A 25,507-nucleotide genomic window follows, 5' to 3' on the forward strand; every position below is an offset into this window, starting at 1 on the left:
GAACATTGGACTCAACCACCTGGAGAATATAATTCATAAAGTGGCAGACCTGTGTAGTCCTGCAGAAAAGAAGGGTGTCCAGACCTGGCTATCAATTTTTTAGAATAACTGTCTTTCATGGAGTACACAGATCATTTGCTTCTGTTAAATTGGAGAATATTCTGAGACTGTGCAGTGTCTAAACAATGTTTCAGAATAGCATTTAAGTGCCTATTTACACGTAGAAATAGTAAGTTATTTTGCCCATTTTAAAACAGGGAAATGAAATAAAGACAAGAAAAAATGCTTGTTCAGGTTACACTGTACACCTGTTTCAGACAGCGATCAAGCACAGCCTGAACTGCAGGCTTATGTGAAAGGGTTGCACATGCTGCAGCTGTCTCCCTGGTCTGTGCTAATTTACAGTATTTCTGTTAATTGACAAATCACTCAAGCCTTCCACAGACCATATGCCTCAGAGTGAATTTAGCCAGCCATAAACTTGCAGAGATTCTCTGTGATCACAATGTTTAAATGCTGTAATATTTGATGACTGTTTTTATTGATTCCATTAATATTTTTGCTTGATAAAGAAGACAGTACATGTTGTTATCGATATATTCATTTGAGGAACATAAAAACAATGATTAAACAGCTGTCCTGATCATCAGAAATAATGGATCATTATACCAGAATAAAAGGATTGTTCTTTTGCAGCAACAGCTTTTAAGAGAGCAAATACTTAGCCCTTTGGAGAAGAAAAAAAGAACTATACCTAGTGAAATGCATATATATTGAGTCCTATCTATTCAGTTCCAACCACCTAATCCTCCCCAGAATAATTCTGCATCGAAGACAAAGTTATGAGTATAGTTTGTGTTGATTTAGCCTAAAATTGCCAAGACTGGGAAGCACAGCCTGGTGTACAGGGCTCCCACCAGGCACTACAGAAAAGGCACTGAAGAGCTGCCCTCAGACCATCAGTGTTTGCCAAGGCCCTTGAGCAGATGCACTTGCGGTGCCCGACCTCGGGGCAGACACACCACTGGCATTGCTGACCCCATGTCGCTGCCCATTGGGGAAATAAGATAGACCATAGTGTCAGATGTAAATAATTGATGGAACTGTTAATTAAAGTCCAGTTGGGGGACAGATATTACTTGTGGTGATTCGTAGGATAACAGACCTCGACCTGCAGATCCCACACTGAGCTTGCCAAGCAAGAAATAAACGCTTCTGAGTTAAATCCATGCAAGCAATGTGAAGCAGCAAATGGTACCAGCATTGCACAAAGTTATTCTAAAGGGCCATTCTGCAGCACACTGAAAGTTTCAAAAACCTATAGTTTTGATTTTGTCTGTTTCATTTCCACACCTGAAGAACTTCAGTTCTTAAAATACATTTTTCATAGCAATGTGCTATATATAACAAATCAGACATTTTCATAAATGACACAACCTTATTGTATTTTTTTTCAAAGATAATGCAATAGTAATAATCCAGTGATATATGGTCAAGATTGAGAATCTTTGTGGTAAAAAAAAAGCAACTTAAAGGTAAATAATTTTGGAAATATCATGTGAAAAAAGATCATCAGATCATTACCAAATCAAAGGCACTTCCCATCAAATGTTTTCAGTTGGGCCAGATGGCCCAGAAATATTATTTGACCCTTGCTGTTTCAGGATGTTTTATGTTTGAAATTGGGAAGGTTAACTGATCCTTTCATTAAATCTGAAGGTCTTAGTATGCAATATTTGTTTTTAAAAGTTTTATTTACTGATTGTCTGAGTTACAGTCCCAGCATCGTGCTGGACAAACCTCAAATACCTCACTTTCATTCAAACCTTCAAATACCTCACATTCATTAGCTCTGCTCCAAATTGCTCTTTATTCTGCTGCTACGGTTTACTTTTGACCTTATATCTAACTTAATTTGGTTTAGGAAATGGATTATAATAGTAAGTGTATTGCATGTTAGTGTTTCAGTAACTGCAGCACAGAAGACAAAATGAAACGTACTGCTTGTCTGACAGAAGCCATGCTGGCATTTCGGTTTTGTATTTGTTTCTTAAATTGCAATTCTACAGAAGGCAGTTTCTGAAGTGGTCTTTTGTTCTCTGCCTCAAAAGTAAAATCACAATTCCATTGTGTGAATATTGGGTTTTTCTCTTTCATTTGATATACCCTGACTGTAAAATGCAAACATTTTCACACAATTTTGCACTATCCTTTGTTCAGTTTTTGTGCAGTTACAGTTGCCCCAAGGTGTTATATCTTCACATATTTCATATACTTCCTTGTTTTCTTCTTCCAAATTTCACTTTTTTTTCTTTCTTCCTAGATGTCACCAACTCTAGGATAAAATCTACTACTACACTGAAAAGGTCTTCACTAACCAAGTGCCATTCCCCCATTATATCTGGAACACCACTACCATTTCCCAGCCGTCTCCACTGCTGTCCCTGCATACCGTACCGTGCCGTAGGAGTTTGCACCATTGGGATGCACCCAGTTGGGTAACTGCAGCCCCGGGGCTGGGGCTGGGCTGTAGTGAGACCACAGGCCTGGATCGTGAGATCCAGCAGCTACCCTGTGTGCTCCAGTTTCCCTCAGAAGAAAACAAGGGCACATGGACAGTAAGGAAGCCTCATGTGTGCTAGTAGCTCCCCTGGTTTGGACAATCAGAATGTCCAGGCTGTGGTGAAGCATACCTGCCCATACGAAGTTTAATGAAATACTGTTTCTTCTATCTATCTATCTATCTATCTATCTATCTATCTATCTATCTATCTATCTACCTACCTACCTACCTACCTACCTACCTACCTACCTAGTAACAGCCACAGCAGTAGGAAGATTATCTCCTGACTTTCCCCATGCTGGAAATATATGTCTCTTTTACTGGAAAAAGGTTAAATTTTAATTTCCAATCCAATCAAAACTCATATAATACAGGCAGCTTTCTGGACTTTACGACCCAGACAGCCCTAAGAGTGCCCAGTTGCTTCAAGCTGTTTCAACAGTAGGAAGTCTACTGCAAGCAGAGGGGTTGATTAAAAGCCACTTTTGTATTTTTAACAGTAAGACGATTTTGTCCTGTTCTGCTGTGTTGAAGAATGGGATAAATCTCATTAATACAGGTTTTATCAAACAAGTTTAAAGTTTCTAAAAGCCCTTTCCTCTGCATTTGTAAAATATTCAGCTGGAGACCCTAACAAAGTGAAAGTTAAGCAATTGTGCCAATACCTTGTAACTGCAATACATTACTTTCTTGTAGTGATGAATTCAAGATTATAAAGCTGAAAAAATACAACCTCTGCAAATGTTTTGACCTCTTTGTGAACTACCACATATGGTTAAAGGCCACATCAAGCTACAACTGCTCTAATACTTATTTCTGGAAAGAAACTGTTTTGGAACTTATGACTCAAAAGAAGTTTTAAAGTGATTTGTATTATTTAATATATTGTTACCAGCCTTCCATCTTGGACTATACAGTCACACAGTTGTCCAAGCAAGTGAAATTGTCAGCAATTTCCAACTGTGTGGGGTTTGTTTTGTTTTGTTCTGTTTTGTTGTGGTTTTGTTTGTTTGTTTGTTCTGTTTTTGTTGCAGTTGTTGTTTTGGTTTGTTTGTTTTTTGTTTTTTTTCTTTCTAATAGTCTACTCATCAGGGTGTTTTTGCTAGCATTTACATAGGGACATGCAAATCTAGCCAATGTTTTTACTGATCAAAATGCTGAGAAGATGCTTCAGACAATTGTTCATTGTGCTACCACAAGAAGATTAAAGAACCTTCTGGACTGTTTCAATAGTTCTTTGCCGCGCTGACAAAAGCTCTCAAGCAGTCAGAGCACAAAAGTGTATGAAATGTTCTGTAATTTCAACTGTAGCTTTCAGTGTAAGTTGACAGCCTCTAAAGACATAACAAATTTTAGTTACTACTCATAATTTGAATACATGTTAATGGGTTGTTTGATTCTTTCTAAAACCTTTGTTCATGGCTGATTCATGAAGTCTGCCATTAGAAGTAAAACCAAATAATATTTACAAAAACAGTGTTACATTTCTATAAAGCAAAATATTATAAGTCACTTTTACAAAATAGCATGTAGAAATGAGTATGTAGAGAGAATATATGTTTAGTTGTAGCTTGCATATGCACAAACCCAAGCTGAAGGCTACAATGAATCTACCTTTGCATGTAATTCATACTTAGCCAACTCAATAACCTGTGCTTACATTCACCACTCCTGTCAGGCTCCATCAAAGCAACGGAGGTACAGCTGGCCAGGTCAGCCTCTGCCAGCCCTGCTTTAGCTGCCAGCTGCACATGGCAGCCCTCAGTCCCTTGGGAGATTTAAGGACTGACCAGGGAGATTAACTCTTGCACTGCTTTGGTACTAGGTATATAAAAAGCTCCACAGTTGCTTTGGGCTTCTGAATATGGAGATACAACCAGTTCTAGCTCAGATTCATTCTTGGCTGCTGATCCTTACTTCTGCTTTGCCATCCTGGATTCTATCTTATCTTCTTCTTTTTTTATTCCTAATTATTGAAGCCTGCTTTCTTAGCCCTATATTTTGCTTCTGATGAGTCCCATTAGCACTGTTCCAACCCTGTTCTCCCTTCAGCTAGTTCTTGCTTTGCATCAGGCACCCCTTGATCTTCTGACCTTGGCCCGGCTATATGTCCCTTGGAATTCTTGTCTCACAGTAGCATAAAAGAGAGGGCTACACGTGGTGTTCCTAATTCCAAGCTGCATGGTGCCTGAACCAGTAAATATAGCTGGATGTACAGCTCTGTACATCCATCCCTTACTCTCATTCCTTATTCAACATCATATTTTCCCATTATTAAAACCATCCCAGTCTACTTCCACTTTGAATAATAAGAACTGACTGTAATCTGATTTGTGAAGTCCACCTTCTGACTAGTCCTAACCTCCAATACAGTTAGCCCCAAATTGAAACATGTCAGTCAAAAGGAACATCCATATTTCTAGTGAACATGTGAAAAACACCTACTTCAAAAGTTCACACATCTTACCCTTACTGGTTTGGTGCCGTCTGTTTATCAATTTCTGTAACCACTGCTCACGTATACATTCTTACAAAGAAGATGCTAAAATCTGATTTCACTATGGGCCTATGCCATGTTGCAAACAGCATCCTACTGCTAAATTCGTGAATTAAAAATGAACAATCAAAAAGATCAAGCAAGTCAGCAATGGGCCCTGGCAGCAGAGAAAGGCAGCCTGGGTTGTATTGACTGTAAAATGACTAGTAGATCAAAGGGACTGATTATTCCCCTTTACTCAGCAGTCATTAGACCACAACTAGAATATTGTATCCAGATTTGAGACCCAAAGTACAACAATGGCATCGATTAACTAGAATGAATTTCTAGGGATGCCACCAAGATGACTGGGACTACAGTATTTGCCCTGTGGAGAGAGGCTGGGGGAGCTGGGCTTGTTCTGCCTTGAGAAGTGGTGGCTTTGGGAGTACCTAACAGCAGCCTGACAGGTCATACAGGGAGGGTGTCAAAAAGACCGAGCCAAGCAATTCACAGCAGCTCTGACTGGCACATTTATTACCATAGGTACAGTGAAGCAGTGGATCAGGTTGCCCAGAGAAGTTGTGCAGTATTCATCCTTGAATGTTTTCAAATCCTGACTAGAGCAACCTGTACTGATCTCCAAGCTGACCCTTGCTTTAAGATAGGGGTTGGACTAGACAGCTCCTGAGGTCCCATCCAACCCAAATTACTCTGTCGTCCTGTGGGTCAATGTGATCCAGGAGCTGAGGAAGAAACTGCAAAGGCAGCAGTAATGCAGAAGCCACCAATGGATCACTGTCTAAGGACAACGGGAAATCTAGAGGGAGGTAGTAAAGAGGCAAGCCAAATCAAAAGACAAAAAATCATCTGCTTCACATATATTGGCATATGGAGTAATTTTTTTTAAGAACTCCCTACGTGCACAATATAAAATAAATATAGGTGAGCACTAGAAAATATCCTGGGATTACAGCAAGGAGAACTTACAGAACCTGCAAATATTTTGTGAAGAAGAAAGCAGTAAGGCAGCTCTTATTTGGATCTTTTAGTGAGCTTGAGAATTATCTTGTCAACAAGTCTGTCCTCCTACAAAAAAAATCTGTTCCTGCAGTCAGTTTCTAATTTCAGCTGCACTGATATCTATTCTGAAATCAAGTTCTTATTGATAGAGAATTAATTCACAATGATAGCTTCATCCAGTCTAGGGAACTAAGCATTCCTTTTTAATCTTAAAGTAAAAAGTCTTAAAGTCAGCATCAAATTTTACAAATTTTGAAAGGAGAGAGCACTGCAAACCTTCTGCTGGGGGATATAAAGTTATCGAACTTTTCCAAAGACAATCCAAAATCACAATGACACTGTTTAAAATCCCATATCTCCTATGAAAACCACAGTGGTTAAAAAACTGTTGCTTAAGATAAAGTAAAAGGCAAGTAAAACAGCACAGGAAAAATTCCAGGCATTACCTCAAAAAGTTCTTAAAAGATAATCCAAGATGTGTTATACACTGGAGTGAAAACACAAGGTTTATAATGGCCAAGCAGATGTCTCATAACATCACGTGAAAAGCTACTTTAAAGCCACAATTCATAGAGAGAGCTTCTAGTCCAACAGTTAATTGAACAGGACTCTGGGACATGAGATTTCATAATAAAAAGAGGCTACCACCACTGTCCTTCGGTAGTATGCCTCATGTACCATATAACTAGACGTCTACTTAAAAAATGAAGATAACTACTTTCCATAATCTCTCAAGGAAAGTAACTGAGATTTTTAAGAAGAATTTTCATAGTCTGAATATTAAAGATTATCTTTTCCATGGTTCTAGTTGATTGTGACAGATTAAATGTAATAGGAAAGAGATCCATGTATAGCATACAGCTAGGGTGAAACAGCTAGAGTTGACTATTTAAATTGGAATGAATAGAAAATCTCACGTGTTCTGCGGATGGACTTCACCTTGTAACATGATCTGATGATTCCAAAATGCCTTAATAAGTTTTAGGTGAACCACAGAATGTTCTCATGCAGCCAGCATATTCCCAACAATTCCCAACATAGATAATATGAAGGTAAATAAATAAAAGCTTTGAAAGAAGAACCCTTGAATGATAATTAAGGGCAGAAGGATGTCCAACAATCAGTCGTCCTTTTCTGATGTGAAAGTAATTCAGGAAAGCAGGCAAAACAGTAAATAAAACCAAGCTTTTTCTACGATGTATTTGAAACATTTGCTATACAAATTCCCTTTCATACTGCTGACCTTCTCCTGACTTTAACTGCTATTTAAAACAGGATATAGTCAGTCACCAAATTTTACTTTAGAGAAACAGGTCCACAGTCTGGCTTTGTGATGGTGGGTAATTAATTCTTCCTGTAGACTTTCTCAAACTTGTCAGCATCTTTTTAACTACCACCCATTAACTTTTTGACTGTCTTACACAAAAGGAAAAAATCTATTTAATATAGATATCAGCAATCTGTTAGCATTCCAGAGCACCATGCCAAGTCTTCCAAAGATGCATCATCATGGACACTGTTCACTGTAAAAATATTGAGTTGTTCAAGTCAGGGTGATTACAAAAATGCAGGTGTTCAGGGCTTCACAATCTTACTGTGCAATTGCATTTAATGGCATCTCCAGTGCTTTATCTACTGGTGAATTCCAGCACGTTTTTTAGGACAAACTGGTGAGCCTGCCTACAGTTAACTCAGTTGCTCAATGGGTATGGTTTCAGTGATGACTCTTAATTCTGTTTCTAGTCCTTTTGGTCTTCTAACTGTAGTGAATCCTACTTATGTTGGATAAACAGAATCAAAGTGTGCTTTCTGCACTTGTTTCTGTTTCTGAAGTGCTTCACATGCCATTTCAGTCACCAGTGCACTCAAAATCTCTTGTATTTCATACAGTCTCACCATTCAGGCAAGAGCTTATTTTCTTAAAGAGGGTATCAAGGCAAGATTTCTATTTTAAGAAATCCTCTTCTGTCTCTGATCGTTCTACCTAATTTGGACTTCTCTGAGATGTTACTTTGCAAACACAAGCTAGGAAGTCAAACAGTATGCATTTTAAAGAGTTCTTATTTAACCTGGATTTTAAACTACATTTCCCTCATTTGTATTTAGTCTCTTGTGAAAACAAAAAACAAAAAAGATGGAAAGGCCATCATCTTTTCATATCACATAACTTCTTTTTTCATTACACTTTGTTTCACCCAAAAAGCCTGTTAAGTATTTCAGTATACTTGATGGTTTGAGACCAGAGATATGAACTTTCTCTATGTAACATCCATATATGACTTTCACCAAATTTATCCTGCGCCACAGCACCTTCAGAGGAATTCATGCTGAAGAGAACATCTGGATTGACACATGGGCCATCTGGTGAGTGCTTATTCCTGTAAGCAGAACTGCCTAAGGACTATAAATAACACAATTGCTCAAGAACAGGATATAAATACATCTTTGTAAGTCCTCAAATCCATGGATATTAGAGGGTAGCCTCCAAAATCAAGCACAATTTGAAGGAAGGTCCATAATATTTTTTCTTATTATCTTGTTTTCACTGATCTTGGAAAATCCCCGTACAATAAGAAATATATGAGCTCGGCTGATAATTAGTCTATAAATTTTCTGCCTATTCATGTCTAGCTAAAGGGGAAGCAAATCTGCAAGATGTAGATGCCACCATCTCCTTATCCTTCCATAGGCAAGTCAAACTGCTTAGAAAATCTTACTTTTCCCTAAGATGTATTTCCTCAGCAGCTTTACCCTCGTCATATTACAAGTAGGGGGAAAAGACTGCAGGGAGATCCTGAGCATGCAAATAATTTCCAGGGAACAGAAAAACTGAACTCTGTTTTTAGTCATTGTGCTTTGGTTCTCAAAGAGGGAGTAATTAGAAAACAAGTATTACTTATGTCTGTCATAATGCATTGTAAATACTATAATAATTTACCTCTTTGCTTGCTTGTAAGGTTAATTTGAATTCACTTTTACAGAAAATATGCAACACCTATTAACATTACTTACAGCTTCAACTTCACCACATAAACCACTTTAACAGTAGGATAATAATATGTAACATTTCCCGATAATAAAGAAAAAAAATAATTTAATTGAAACTATATGAGAAATTTAGATCATTTCACAAAACAGTTATCTATATTGGAACTGTTCTGGGGTCAAAAAATTCTGTGAACATTTTTAAGACCATTAATGCCTATGAATTATTAGAACTCTTGAAGTTATTTTCATTTTACAGGTTACTCCTTAGCATAGCATTTCCTAGATTTATGTGACTAGAAAATAGCTTAGAAGTGGGAAAGGAAACATTTCTAACTGCCTCCTAAAAAAACACCCAAGTTACTTCTTTACAACTCTTTAAACCGAAAGTCAGCCTGTTTACCAGAAGTGAATTTACATTATTGTCTCTCAGATACAGTGTTTTGAATTTTGTTTTTAGAATAAGCAAAGGGCAGATTTTATTAATTATGTAGTTGCTTAAGGTTAAACTGCAGAAGTATGAAAATGACTATAATTGTTTATTACCTGATGGCACGTGTCACTCAAGAGAGAACTGAAACAGGATGACACATCCTGGTTCCCTGAAATTTACTGGATCTAAGATAGTCTATACGAGCAAATGAATATAACACCTTTTAAAGATCTTACATAGTTTGAAAAAAAAATATATTAGATCAATTTTACCGTGACAACACAAGTTGAACTTTATGACAAAATTGTGTATATTTGGTTGTATCATAGATTATTTTTTTCCCGAATCATAAACTGACTCTGGAAGAAACAGAATTTCCAAAATTCTTTTCAGCGTGACAACTATTAGATGAAAATCTATATGTATTCAAAGCAAAGATTTAGGACAAAGTGCTCTTTTTTGGGGGAGAAGGAGGTTTTGTTTATGTAGACTTTAACTTTATTTGATAATTTTATCCAAAATTTCATTTTCTACTCTCTTGGAATACTACTAGTAGAATAAGTTTGCTGCAATAATTGCAATAATTTAAGTATTCTATGTTTTATATTATAAAAAGGAACACTTTTGGGGTACATCATTATTTATTGAGAAGTAAGCATTACATTTTTAGAACTGCTTTTGATTTTTTTTTTTTTTGTTATTTCCTGTTATTATTCACCAACCCTGGACTGTCAGTGAAACCTCTGCTAAAACAATGACTACCATCTGCAGGAGGAGGAGAATATTCCTTCTCATGTATTTCTAAAGAAAATATTCTCTTGCCTCAAACTAAATCAATATTACTTTTTGTAAGCAAAGACTTTACTTCCAACAAATGACAGTCAGAAATACCATAGGTTAGAAGGGCCACAGAGATAATTTCATGTTTTAGCAACATCTCACTAGAAGTGCTGCTGAAGGCTTAGAGGCTTTACAAAAGACCTTCCTATGCTGAGACCAAAAGGTCCTAATGCTACTTTGATTAACTCCATTGTGCACAGACAGTTCTTACAGAATAATGGTGGTTGTTACATACCCATCCAAATCCTTCATACGTACTACTTGCAATATGGATACTTGAAGGGACAGGTATATTCATAAAATTAACTGCAAGAGATTATGTAGTTAAGATACTTCAAAAAAAAAGAATCAAATGCAATGTCTTAGGGAAATCTGATAGAGATACATAGCTTTTTTCTTGCAGGACAGATGGCAAAAATTCCTCAAAACCACAGATCTGTTGTTTGGAAAAACGCTGATAAACTGGGAAAATTTCTGCTGATCAATTTTGGGCTGCTATCAAAAAAAAATCAACCCATTTAATAAAGAGAAGCACTCACAAAGACTGAACCGAAGGAAACATGCCCACTGCTAACACCACTTCCCAGGGCTCATCACTCTAGTCACAATTAAAAATGGGAGCAGTGAGCTCTGGGTGAATCCTCCAGCTCAGGCCTGGCTGAACCACGGGGGCAGCTCCCCAGAGGCTCTCCTGCCCCAGGCCTGCAGTGCTCGGTGGCCTCTGAACCACCCCTGTGAAGCAGCCAAAATTCCTGCTTCCTCATTTTGAACCCTACATGTTTAAGCAGGCTCCATGCAAGCGCTCCATTGGGACTTCAGGTCTATCCTTTCTGCTTGCGTGCCATGTTTTCCTTGATTTTTCAAGGTCACAAGCCTAGCAAATTGATCTAGAAAACATGTTTCCATCTAGCTGGAACCACTGTTCTGCCCTTGTTATCTTTCAAATGTGAATAATGTTCTTTCGGCACCTGTTCTGCCTGGCACAGAATTAAGTAGCACAAACTGCAGCCTGGTATAATGTGTTATCGTATTAGAGATTATTATTTATATACCTTGGAGCTCCCTGACTGTTGCAGCAATTCAATTAACTTCATATATTCTTTATTTCTAAATGTCAAACTTTGGCACCCAGATATTTAGTACATACTTTCCAGTTATTTTTCTTTCTTGTTTTCTGTAATTTTATCATTTATTATCAGAATAAGATCAGTTTCAGTATATCTTAGATAACTAATTCAAGCATAGTCACTATTTTATACATTAACTGTTACTCCGTTCAACAGTATCTTGGAACTTTACATCTTAAATTCAGATAAGAACCATAAACAGAAATTATTGAGTTTTCTATGAAAAGACAGCCACTGTAAACCAAAATAGACTAACAGTTTAGCAATTCACATGTCCATACAAAGCAGTTCCGAAAGGAAAATATCTTCTATTGCAAAAAGGATAAAAGGATTTAAAATACATTGCAGTGATTACTCTGGATGGAAGTTGGTCAAAACTGTACCCATGTGATTTAAAAATGTGATTTAAAAACTAAATTATTAATGGAATGGTTACAATTACTTAATTGAATCTGACTTTGATAGAAATCTTTTGACATGTTTTGACATATATTCTATATATAAGTGCTCGATAAAGTGTTGGGTTTTTTTGTTCCTGGAAAATATTTGCTTTATGCAAAAGAATATTTAACTTATTACTGTAAGACTAAACCTCAATTGTAAAATTATAAGGTTTATAACAACATTTAATAATGTATTAAACCTCTGCTTTCTAGATATATGATTAGCAATAGAAGCTTACACAAAAACTAAGAAAATGGCTGATAACAGAAAGTACCTGCTGACAGATAAAGACAGCCAGTATCAGTCTGTTTTGAGATGTTTATATTTTACATGTAATTATGATATAAAAATGCAGTATTTGTCTTAACCACAGTATTACATTTAAATATACCCTAAATCTCTAATAGAGACATGGACAGTCAAGATTGAAAAATAAATTAGAAAAGCATCAAAACCAAAATGAATTAAAAGAGAGCTTGAATTAAATGAAAAAGAAAAATGACAGCAACAGATATATTTTCTGAGAGTCTGCATATCATTGACTAAAGAGGAAAATATTAGAAATCACACCAATCCATATCTGTATTCAAGTCACTAAATTACTTTTAACCCATCAACAAAATAGTTTGATAAGAATAGAAATAAAAGATGTTTTATACATTACCATGTGTATAGAGCTCAAATCTAGAATTCTAAATTTATTTGATCTAGCTACATTTTCAAGCCTTATAACTGAACTTTAAATCCTGTATTTATAGGAATCAGAACCACAACAATTTATTCCACAAACTTTTTTACATTAAAAATACAGTAATTGAAATTATTGAAAATATAAATGCTATCAGCACTATGGGCCAGAGAGATTCTCTCTGCCACCGAGTAGTTGAACTCCTTACCTACCACAAATGAGCAGGATTGATCAGGCAACCTGAGCACTCACAGGCTGTTGAGAGTGACAGGACCTGTCCATCCAGATGAAACAGCTGGTTTAGCTATCAAGCAAGCTTCTTGTCCAAAACCACAACTACTGACTAGTCCATAGAAAGCACAAAAGCTACGAAACAAGTAATAACTAAATAGTTTCCTCATATGTCAGCCTAATTGGTTTATTTCCTGAAGCAAAGAACTTACTGGTGTGGAGGTGGGGAAGACGAAGGGACCCCATAAAACTACGCACAGCTATTGCCATTTCTAAGCCTATCATATTCTACTGGTTAGACCCTGAGTTTTACAGATATTTTATAGAAATTATCTGCATGGAATATTTCTGTGTAATATTGTCAGTGTTAATATTTGCCCTCTCAGTTATTCTTCAGCATAGTTCCCTTCTAATTATTTCTTCTTTCCGATGTTTGTCCAGATCTAAAATTTTAAAATTTATACTGGTATGTGGAAAAGAAATGTGTATAAACCAGATTTCCAATTGATGCACTGTTTTGAGGGACTGTAGCTATCTAAGCTACACTCCATTTTTTATTCAATATATTGAATATTTCTATTTACATTCATAACAACAGAAAGTGTAAGGAGCAACTATAAGATCAAAGAGGCATATTAATATTCACTATAAATTATCAAATTATTACTGGCATATCATGATCCTCCCAGAACTCCCAAACTCTAAATTTAAAATTTTCAAAACCAACATAAATCAACTGCAGCTTGTATACAGTAAGAATACCAAAGTTCTCATTGTCCTGTTAGCTTGGATGTTTGTTCAACTCCCCCTCCACAAGGATTTTGAAAAGGAAAGTTACAAGTTTCTTCTAGCAATCTTTGTTGTTCTGTTTGAATTTTTAAGGAGGAGACAAGGGCATTCTCAAAACACCATTAAATCAAATCACAGAATCATAGAATCATTTTGGTTGGAAAAGACCCTTAAGATCATCAAGTCCAACCATAACCTAACCTAACTCCAGCACTAAACCATGTCCCTAAGAACCTCATCTAAACGTCTTTTAAACACCTCCAGGGATGGTGACACCATCACTTCCCTGGGCAGCCTGTTCCAATGCCTGACAACCCTTTCTGTGAAAGAATTTTTTCTTAATATCCAATCTAAACCTCCCCTGGTGCAACTCTAGGCCACTTCCTCTTGCCCTATCACTTGCTACTTGGGAGAAGAGACCAACACCCTCCATGCTACAACCTCCTTTCAGGCAGTTGTAGACAGCGATAAGGTCTCCCCTCAGCCTCCTTTTCTCCAGGCTAAACAGCCCCAGTTCCCTCAGCTGCTTCTCATCAGACTTGTGCTCCAGGCCCCTCACCAGCTTTATTGCCCTCCTCTGCACTCTCTCTAGTACTTCAATGTCTTTCTTATGATGAGGGGCCCAAAACTGAACACAGGATTCAAGGTGGGATCTCACCAGTGCTGTGTACAGTGACACGATTGCTTCCCTAGTCCTGCTGGCTACACTATTCCTGATACAAGCCAGGATGCTTTTGGCCTTTTTGGCCACCTGGGCACACTGCTGGTTCATGTTCAGCTGCTGTCAGCCAACACTCCCAGATCCTTTTCTACCAGGCAGCTTTCCAGCCACTCTTCCCTGAGCCTGTAGCACTGACTGGGGTTGTTGTGACCCAAGTGCAGAACCTGGCATTTGGTCTTATTAAACCTCGTACAGTTGGCATCAGCCCATTGATCCAGCTGATCCAGATCCCTCTGTATGGCCTTCCTACCCTTCAGCAGATCAACACTCCCACCCAATTTGGTGTCATCTGCAAACTTACTAAGGATGCACTTGATCCCTTCATCCAGATCATTGATAAAGAGATTAAACAGAATTGGCCCCAATACTGAGCCCTGGGGAACATTACTTGTGACCGCTCGCCAACTGGATTTTGCTCCGTTCACCACAACTATTTGAGCCTGGCCCTGCAGCCATTTCTTTATCCATCACAGAGTACACCATTCCAGACCATAAGCTGCCAGCTCCTCCAGGAGAATGCTGTGGGATATGGTATCAAAGACTTTACTGAAGTCTAAGTACCCAACATCCACATCTTTTCCCTCATCTACCTGACAGATCACCTTGTCATAGAAGGAGATCAGGTTGGTCAAACAGGACCTGCCTCTCACAAACCCACATTGACTGGGCCTGATCAGTTGATTTGCTTGTATGTGCCATGTGAGGTCACTCAGGATGATCTGCTCCATGATCTTCCCAGGCACCGAGGTTAGACTGACAAGCCTGTAGTTGCCCAGATCTTCCTTCTGACCCTTCCAGTCAACTGGGACCTCCCCCGTTGGCCAACATTGCTGATAGATAATGGAAAGTGGCTTAGTGATCACTTCTGCCAGCTCACTCGGCACCCCTGAATGTATTCCATCTGGCCCTGTAGACCTGTGGGTGTCCAAGTGGTGTACCAGGTCACTAACCATTTCCCCTTGAATTATTTAGGCTTCATTCCACTCCCCATCCCTTTCTCCTGGGTCAGGGGGCTGGGTACCTGGAGCACAACTGTTCTGACTATTAAAAACTGAGGCAAAGAAGGCATTTAGTACCTCAGCCTTTCCCTCATCTCTGTCACTATGTTTCTCCCTGAATCCATCAGGGGATGGACATTTTTTAATCAACAACACAGTTCAGAGGATACCACAGCAGCTGTAGCTATGACACAACTACTTACTGCAGGTTTCAGAGGAAAGAGGTAGTTCTTGGACACTTTTGGACATTGTGACAAGACTGAAAGTTAAGGATATCTGCTTCTGATGTATTCAAACTCAAGATCTTCCACCTCCAGTGTTACAGCTCTTACCTTTTGCACATTCTCTCACATGGATAACCCATAAGGTGGTACTCAATTAATTGTTGAATTGAAGTGTCTCAGCCTGAAGAACTGCAGCTTTTCAGTGTCGGTATGCTCCAAGGGCATTTCAGCTACATCTACACTACTCTGATAAACTTAATGCATGCTTAACTCTTCTACAGCTTAACTTGTCTTGGTCTTGCTAACAGGTTAAAAGATCACAAAGTAACACCCTAGAATGCCTAATATACTAGTCTCCAACACCAAACACAGACAATTATGCTCATATCTAAAACTTGAATTGTGGTTACTGATTAACAGTAACTGTTACATAACATACATCAGATGATGTATAAAGTTTCAATTTTATCATCAATATGAATCATTAGAGTAGGAAAGCCCTCTTTGGTCTTCTGTATTATTCTCTATTTGGTGTACTTTTTTCTACATTTGGCCAAATAATCTTATCACTAGTTCTGCAAAAATTTCAGTTTTTATCTGGTCTTTTACCCCAACTTCACTCCTTGTTGCTCTAATATACTATATTCCTAATTACTACATTACTGACTATTACTAATTGCTATATTATATAACTGGATTTCTCTGCCTTTTTGTAGGTCATTATTTTCTCCTAATAAAAACAAATAAAATGAGCCTCATGATACTTTGAGGTTTAAATGTGTGTCAGCTATTTGCCAGTCTCTGTTTTACCTCCATTCCTAAAGAAAACAAACATTTTTCACTGTTCTAACTCCTGCATAAATCCAGCCCCCTTTAGTTTAGCATTCAGTGTTACTCAGACCCTTTTATAGTGGCTATTATGGCCTGAGTTGATGGAATTCTCTCTTGATTATACATTGATTTCACACTGATTGCGAACATTTCTAGGACTCCACGTACTACTGGGAATAAAGTAGTAATAAAGCTTTTCAATTCTCCCCAGTAAACCCACTGGGCACATTTCCAGTCATGGAGGCAAAGAAGGAGGAATAGTACAATTCCTCCCACCCTTCATCCTTCCTTGGTCAGCAGGGATCCCTGAACCTGAGCAGTGGTGGGAATGGCCAGGGGAAGGAGTAACTCACCAAACACACCACTATTGATTTGTTTGGTAGAAGAGCTAATGGCAGCAGCACCAAGCAAGAAGCAAGGCAGAGAGATTCAAAGAGGTTTTAAGAGGTAGTTTGGGAACTGATTTCAAAAGCCAGTTCAACCAAATGTGAACAAAGTGAATCTACCATGCTGCTTGCTTGGCTTCTCTGGGTTCCTATCTTAACCCTTCCCTTTTCACAGTGCCTCCTGCTTAAACACTTAAAAACTGGGAAGCTTAGTTTTATGTTGAACGATAAACTAGTCCTAGAAAGATTCTTGAGGAAAATTACATAGATCAGGCTGCTGTTGCAGGACTACAGTATGATAAATGGCTATTTTTTTCCTCTGGTGGAACACTCTTGTGCTACTATGCTTTTTTTTTTTTTTTTTTCTGTATTACCAGAACTCAGGTTTTCCTGCATGTCAGCTTCTACCAGCACTGCCATTCAGACTTCAGTATATATCCTATTTAGTACAAGTCTACTAGTACTCAATATTCAGGTGTTCCGATACCAGAAATACTTTTACCTAATCCTTAATGCCCACAGTTTTTCCACTCATGTCTTCTTAGTTGTAAGTATGTTTACATGGAAATAAAATCTATTACTTGCTTTCCTTATGTTTGTGCTGAAAACATACTAAGCAACTTCTGCATTTAAGGAAATCTCTCTTTTACACAATAGACAACCCGTGAAACTCAATGTATACAAAGTAGTATGGAACCAGAATACTTAGTTTTCTAAAAATAGTGAGGCATGTTTATGATTACTTTAAAAAGTTTACAATTTTATCAGTCATGAGGAAAAATTCTAAAGGAAATTCAATTTCATGTATCAGCAGCTTCTAAGAATAGAGATGCCTGTAAGTAAACTTTTCCCACAGGCTTCTCAGTGTATGACTATGTACCATAGAAGTGTATGTACCTTCCTATAAAGCCTCCAGTACTGACTTCCAGAGGTAGAACAAAACTAGGGATATATTACAGGATGCCTATTTTAATATTTAATATAGCTTCTACTGGTATAGTTTTTGTTTTCTCAGCAAGGAAGGATCTTTTTTCTTAACTCGAAAATCATGAATCAACATACAGTTGCTGTTGACTTCCATTTAAAGAAAGAAATAGAACAGAAAGGTAAAAGAGAATTCCATGTGGTAGCTTTCCTGAATATCACTTGAATGCCTGCTTGTGCCAGTTGACAGATTTAAAAAATTCAAGTCATTGTATAGTACGCAGAACATGAGATTTCAGTCAGCATTTGACATATGTGTTTTAGTTCATGATTCCAGAATAATTTGTGTAGAAACCAGGTAGATAAATTGACCTTACTCATTTTCTGTCTCTAGATAATATAAGCACTTAATTAAGGGTAACTGAAGCAGTGGTGGTAAAAAAGTGAAGACGGAACTCTCACATGGTTTACGAGAGTTATAGTTCTCATATGGCTTTAAAACTACACAATTTTAAGAATGCATTTTGAATTAATACATATATATCTGAATATTCAGTGTCTAGTTCCACAAGCTCATTGATAGAATAAATGACTCATTTTCAAATACTGAAACTACACTTTGGCTGAAGAGTAAATTAACTGTTTATTTCTGGAGACAATTTGTTTGATGTGTGCAATAAATAAATCACCATATTCATAAAATAATTACATTTATAATTTTCCTTTTTAATACATTCCAATAATACTGAAGGTAAAACTTAATTAAAAAGATAAAAGATGTAGAGTGAGGCCCAATAATATGATGTAGTAGAAATGGAAAAACAGAGAAAGGAAACGTTTCCTTAGGTAGTTATACTCTATCCAGCTCCTTCACGAGAGCCCATTTATTCTCTATACTCCATACCAGTCCTACTTCTGATTCAAATTTCAGTCCAGCATTGAGGGAGCAGGAAAATTGGCAGAATAACTCTGGTTATACATACAATACATAAAGTCATCTTTTTCTGGTACATACAATCATAACATTTATGAGGGGTCTGTTCACAGTATTACGCTCATCTCTAAAATGTAACACCTTTCCAAGCCGACAATATAGACACACCTGAAAATATTTTTGCCATAAATGTCAACATAAAACAAGCATCTAAACATAACAGTATACCAAGTCCCTCCAACATGTTCATAAAAATTCCTATGCCTGCTGTAGTAAAAACTACATTTGTAAAATACCCAAATAATCATGCAGCACATCTACAGAGTTTCTAAGTATTCTAAGCCATTTTCATGGTTTTCTTTTTCTTTTGTCAGTTCTATTTTCATTAGCAGTGTTTTCCATTTTGTCATGGGTTTCGTTAAAGCTCTTTATTTTCCCACACAGAAATTTACATTCTAGAAAGTAATTATATAAAGTATATTAGTTTACATTATCTGCAAAACTAATAATACTTAATAAATTTGATCTTTTTCTTGTCTTCAAATATTAAATGTCGCAGTTTACAGTAACTTTGCCCATCCTTGGTGCAAGGAACTACATCCTGGAAATAAAAGTGTAAATCAGAATTCTCTTCCTCAGCCAGCTTTTATAGGTCAGAAGTCTCACGTTTCCCACTTACAATCTGACCTCGATTAATGAAGTCCTTTAGAGGACACTAAATTATTTTTGTATAATAGAAGTTTAAATTGAAAATATCTTGATTATTTTAATTAACACACTGTATATGACATGACCCTGTTCCAGATAGCAGGAAATTTTGGGTAGTATATTTGGGCCTAGACTACTATGAATGATTCAGATTTTTGGCAAACTGCCACATCTGGGGTGGAAGCTTGTGTTGATGCATAAAACACTTTTTAAAAAGCTAAACTGCCACTATAAAACTAAGTAACACTACATCTTCCAGTATTCAATAGATCAAAATAATGCTGTGTTCAACAAAATGAAAGCCATGAACATGTTTCAATAGCTCTCATTCCATCTGTCACTCAATAAACCACTTTTTTTCCTTCCCTTTGAGCTTTTAAATCATGGCTCTATTTTTCATTCCATTGGATAATTACACTGCCACTTTTATTTAATTTAACCTCCCCTTCTTAAATTTTAATAATCGAGAACACTCTGTGTTAAGGGTTTTCCTGCATATTTCCAGTAATTTTATTATAGACACACAAGAAACTTTCACTGAAGAAACAACCTGCCAGTCATCTATTACTTTCTAAAAAGGGTATTGGATATTTCAGTTTAGCATATTTTGTTGTTTTTCAAAACAAAACTCCCTTGCCTTAGAATGATAATCTTGTTCCAGCCTGGAATCTGATCCTGCTACCTGTTTGTACTTGCTGATTTTCATTTGGCGATTCCTCTCTTCTACATCAATTGCACCTGTTAAGTTAAAAAGAAAAAGAAAAAAAGAGAAAATAAATACACAAGCAGTCCTCAATTCCAAGTTTCAAGTTATGCTCATGGAAGTTTAAACAGAAAGAGATGAAATCTGATTTACTTATATTACGGTGTAAATAATTTTAGTTTCTGAATTACAATTTTGCAGAAAACAAAAAAAATGTAAGAGGAGAAAAACAGTAGATAAGTATTTCAGTAGAATCTTAATAAGTGTTGTATTTTCTACACAATTCAAATGAAACCAGCTATGTGGAAGAAATGAATGTAAATGGAACAGAATAGATAGTTACTATTTCAAAAATATTCAAGAGAAACTGAGGCTTGTTTTTTTTTTTCTTTTTAATAAAATAAAAAGGAATGGAAGGACAACCTCCTTATTTTTTGTGGAGATCCTGGTTCTGCATTTGTTACAGTGTGATATCAGCATTTTTATACCAAATTACTAATCAGGTAACAACCACAGTTTGGCAGACTTTTCAATTACCATTTGAGCATATTCTTAGTATGCTCAAAACAATTTAAAGAAGTGCAAATGAATGCTAAAGAGCCACCCAGTGGCATCACTGTATTACATTCTAATGACACACAGCTTCAAGAATGATTTCAGATTTCACTCTCCTTGGACCAAATGCATGATTAGTCTCAGTTAGGGACGAGTTCTTACGATATGACTGCAGGCTGGTTTCAGCCAACTGATAATGTAATAACACAATTTACTATGTAAAATAATGAGGAAGTAAGTGCCTAAGTTGAGGTGGAAAAGTGAAAAATAGAAAAATGAGAGGAAGACAACAGCCCAGATTTAAAAAAAAAAAAAATATTAAAACAAAATATGATTAACTATTATACACACACAGGCTTGACTCTCTGCCACTTTCACATGGCATAAGAGAAGAATAGCTCATTATCCACTGAATGCTAAAAAGCACTCATTTTGACTTATATTTGTCTTAAACTTTCCATAATTTTAACACAAAAGTTGTATAGGATTAAAATTTTAGAATCCCACTAATCATAAATAAAAGTTTCTGTATATTATACATATGAACAATCTGGACTTTTTTTTTGTGGAACTGAGATTGAGATATTAGATTTCAGTATACTGTATAAATCTGATTTAAACTGTAAACCTCAGCTCTAAGTCATAACCTAATAGTAAAGCGGTGCTTTGCATGGGGCCTCTGCAGGTCCCCAGAGCTTTGTGGTTTTTTTCTTGACAACAGTAATGGTGGTAGCACATACAAGGAGACCCGCCTGCTAAATCTTGCAGCACTTTGGGGGAAATCTGGAAGGAAGAGGGTGAAAGGAAGAGGGAAGGCAATAAGGCTAAACTGTACTGTTATCTATAAACCCTCTGGCTCCTGATTTTTGTTTTTGAACTCTCCATTTTTTCTCCCTACAAACAACATGAATGAAAAACCTTCATCAAAATTTTTAAGAGAAATGAAAATAAACAAAAATGAATGAAAAAGAAAAAGCAATGTTTTATAGGGAGAAATAAAATGAAGAAAGAAAAAGCAGATGAAAATTCCTAAAATACTATATACATAGTTTTTCTTATCACAATTGCCCTCAACCATTACAGGCCCCAAAGCAACACTTGCTGATTTATCTTTAAGATGAAGTTATTTTTTTAAGGATCTAGTTAAAAGCTCTAAAGATACACTTTCTCTCTTGCATACAAAAACTTTAAACTGGAAAATATTTTTCTTTTTTCAGTGACAGAAGTAATACATAATTATTTTTGAAGTAAAATACTCTAACTTTTGCTTGAAGAAAGAAATAATCTTTTGCTGAAATCACAACATTCTGCAAATCCACTTGTCATTCTTCCATAATGTAACAAGGGAGATGTTTTTCACCTAGAGGGAAATTCTGTCTATTTTTCTTATGAAGTGATTTTTATGGAAACATCACATATATTCTGCCAAATTTCAGGAAATTACAATAAGTGATGAAACAACATCTCTTGAGCCTAACTTAGAAATTTCACAATTACTTGTGAAAATATTCATTCTTATCTATGATCATTTGGCAAAGTGAAATTTAGGTTGACAATTGCTCATGGTCTACAAAGCCAACCACTCTGAAATATGCAGTTGAAAGGGAAGTATAACTCAGAATCCCTCAGTGTGAGTCCTCTGCAGCAAAATAAGCAAAACTGGTGGCATATTTTGGTCTTGGAGAAAAACAAGTTCGCAAAATTTAGGAAAAAAATTCATTTCCCACAAAAGCTTATGTAACTGTAAGTAAATGTAAGTGAATGTAACTTGCTATGTATTTTTGCAACTGCCTTCAACAGGCAAGTTAATTCAGTTACATGCAAAAAGGGGGAATCCTGAGGGCAATGGGAAATTCATAGTGCAGAAGATCAGCTTTGGTTGTACTATGCATGGAGCTGACATGCAGAACGAGTGTGCAGAGTGACCGGTTGCTGCAGGCTGATCTCGATGTAACTAAAGCAAGATGCAGTTGTGATCTGGACGGGAGTAGGAAAGGTGGTGAGAGTGTCACAGCACTTGCTGTTCATGTGGTCAGCAGGCTTGCATGTCACACTAAGTGGCGGAAATGCAGGGCTGTCATCAACACTTCTGCTGGCAATTCTACACTTAGCTGAAACCTATGTGAGGATGGTTAGCAGAAGCAGAAGGTACTTCCAGAGAGTTCAGTGACTGGGTGCGTTAGGAAGCTTCGGCTCCTAACAAGATTTTGGTAACCAAGTCTGAACATCAGTCCTATACTAAGGACTCCATTGTAATCAGGAGGTATATATAGAGTGTGTGTAGACAAATCAGAACTAACCTGAATCTAACAATAGTGCTGAAAATATAGGAGCATAAGCTTTTGCAACAGTAGCACAAGGCTGACTGAGCCTCTGTGTTATTCAGGTCCTTAGCTACAGCCCAGAACAAATCATTTTTGGGACTATAGAGACTGAGACTAGAAAAATTAAAGCTACTTCTGCTATACTTTCACGTACTGCCGTGATGTACCAAAGAGTACACAACCAAATTTTGGCCAGGCAAAAGTGAGTTCATTTGTATATTTCTGCCTTAACTTCCCTCCAGAATTTTACTTCTAGATCGTAGCTGTGCCTCCAACAGAAATATCCAATGATGCAGTCAAATTTCAGCCATAGGAACACAAAAATTATGAATGACTGATGGAAGAACAAAGTCTGGTGTTACTCACCAAATTCAACTGTGATCATTATGCTGTAGGCAACATTTTGGAGCTTTGCTTATTTTGAACAACTCTCTAATGTTTTAAAACCCATGGCCCAAAGGTTAGCTCAGTGAGGTTTTCATCTGTACAGGGAAATTCCTGACTGACAAAAAGCCAGCTGCTGATTCAGTACCAGCCATTTTCCATATTTGTAGGAGAGAATGTGCTGGGGGAAAGCAGCACAACTACAGTGTGAACACAGTCCTGGAGTGTCAGACTAAAGCGCCCAAGTACTGTGCACAGCAACCCTGTGTCAGAGCCTAGCACTAATGACTAAAGTAAATTAAGCCTTAGGTCGCATGAATTGTACCTTAACCTTTTTTAACTATGGAAATGTAACTAGTAGTAAAGCAAGTGCAAGTAAAACATCAACTATAGGATATTCAGTAATGAAAGAAGAGGAAATGTCTCAAGACACAGATAAAAAGGGTGCCTTGAGGCTGCGGGAGCAAATCAGAACAGAAGAGCCCAGATGCCATGAACAGGAATGAATAAGTAGAAGTGCCACCAGGAAATCAAGCCACCTACAGAGACCAAAACCCAGTAACAACTGACAGGTGAGCCTTTCTTCAGAGACATCCAGTTCAAGTTGTAACTACTATTGCATATTATACATAGTAGAAGAAGGAACTCTGATTCTTTTATTAAAGCAGAACCTAGGCACAAGGCCTGTTGAGGTGGCATCTGCATAATTCCTACTGTGGTCTAGGTGGGGGCTGTGTAATTCCTACAGCAGGACTCAGGGCAGGTTCCAGTTTCAAATGCAAACTATTATTTTCATGTTTTAATTTGAAACGAGATAAGATTTAGCTACTTCACCTTTAAAGATTTCCTCATAACTGAAAACTAAACATCTGTTTCATGCTAACAATTTTAAGGGGCTGTAATCAGTGGAGGTAAGCAGTCATTCAGTTCAGCCTGGAGCTAAAGACTGCTATTTGCTCCTCAGGTCAAATATCGGTTACTCTCTCGGGTAAGACTCTTAGGCTGATAGCCTGTGGTTCATACCAGAGGAAAGAGGGACAACAAAATGGCCTTATCCGGCTCAGCCTAAGGAAAACCCACCTATTTAAAAAATAAAACTGAAACCACCTGGGAGCTGTGGGTTTTTTTCATTCTTTCATTGCCTTTTCCAGTGGGAATTATTAAATTATCCTGGGTACTATAGATGCTGGTGATGGTGATGTGTTTGAAGAAGGAGTTGGCTGTACAGTGGGGCTTCTGGGGCACAGAGAGAGTAAAAGGGAAATCTGGGGTATGAAAGTAGCATGGAGTTTCTTTTAAAATATTCAGACCGATTTCATTTTGGATAGGCATGGAGAAGAGAGATAGATACAAAATTTTGGAGGCACAGCAGCACAGCCATGGAGGAAATCTAGTGATGAGGGGACTACAGAATCACTGATAGTTTAGAAGTCAGAAATCTGTAACAGAGATGAAAAAGACAGTGTGCTGGTGGGAATGCTCTGTTCCTGGAGTGGTGTGGGCAGAAGGTTTACAAGAGCCTTCCTTAGCTGATTCTGGTTTCTTTCTTCCTTTCCATTTCTCACCCTAATTTGACTCCCTCAAAAAACAAAAACAAAAACAAAAAAGCAAAGGAAACAAAATTGGGAAAACCCTTTCTTAGTTTCCATTTCCCAGTGTCTATTTTGAAATTGCCAAAATAAATTAAAATGGTTATCCAACTCTATGGCACACATTGGCTTAAACAAAATACATCAAAGAACTTAAGGGCAAAAACATGAAAATATTTTTAATAAGTCACCCTACCTGCATCCCCATTCTCTGGATCTGCTTTCTTTTCTTCTATAAACAAATGAAAGCAATATGTAAAATAAAAAGAGGGGGAGAGAAAAAATGCAGAAATAATAATAAAAGTAATATAAATCATGCATTAAGAAGGAAAAAAGAATAAAATCCAACAAATTAATTCAAATTTATGAGTTTAGTCAACCAACCAAGTATGGTGCTCTACATCCAAAGGCATAGTCACTGCATGCTGGTGTATACATTTGTGCGCTCTTATCAAAGACTTATTGGAGGGAACCCATGGGTACTTTGTGCACTTCCAGAATCACTAACACACTCAACACAAAACAGAGCAAAGCAGGTGCCAGACATAGTTACTTTACAGTTTCCTTGAATAGGATGACATAAAAATAAAACTAAAAAATTTGCTTGTGCTATATGTTTTATGCAGT

At 37.1% G+C, this 25,507-nt stretch overlaps 1 protein-coding gene across 37 annotated transcripts in view; it reads right to left on the reverse strand.

Moving 5' to 3' along the window:
- The window catches only part of RIMS2 (regulating synaptic membrane exocytosis 2), a 466,824-nt gene that overhangs the window by 72,950 nt on the left and 368,367 nt on the right, over positions 1-25,507 (reverse strand). For 14 of the 37 annotated variants that reach the window (XM_071803874.1, XM_071803876.1, XM_071803871.1 and 11 more), the window contains 2 exons: positions 25,077-25,112; positions 19,963-20,063 (listed from right to left, as the gene is read on the reverse strand). The exons of 9 other annotated variants lie outside the window; for them this stretch is intronic. In XM_071803874.1, the coding sequence (XP_071659975.1) occupies positions 19,963-20,063; positions 25,077-25,112 (137 nt within the window). The remainder of the gene's footprint in view (positions 1-19,962; positions 20,064-25,076; positions 25,113-25,507) is intronic. 14 more of the 37 variants (XM_071803869.1, XM_071803878.1, XM_071803872.1 and 11 more) reach the window with 1 other exon arrangement.

This window comes from Patagioenas fasciata, chromosome 2, assembly GCF_037038585.1.
Source record: "Patagioenas fasciata isolate bPatFas1 chromosome 2, bPatFas1.hap1, whole genome shotgun sequence".
In the NCBI taxonomy this organism is placed as follows: Eukaryota; Metazoa; Chordata; class Aves; order Columbiformes; family Columbidae; genus Patagioenas; species Patagioenas fasciata.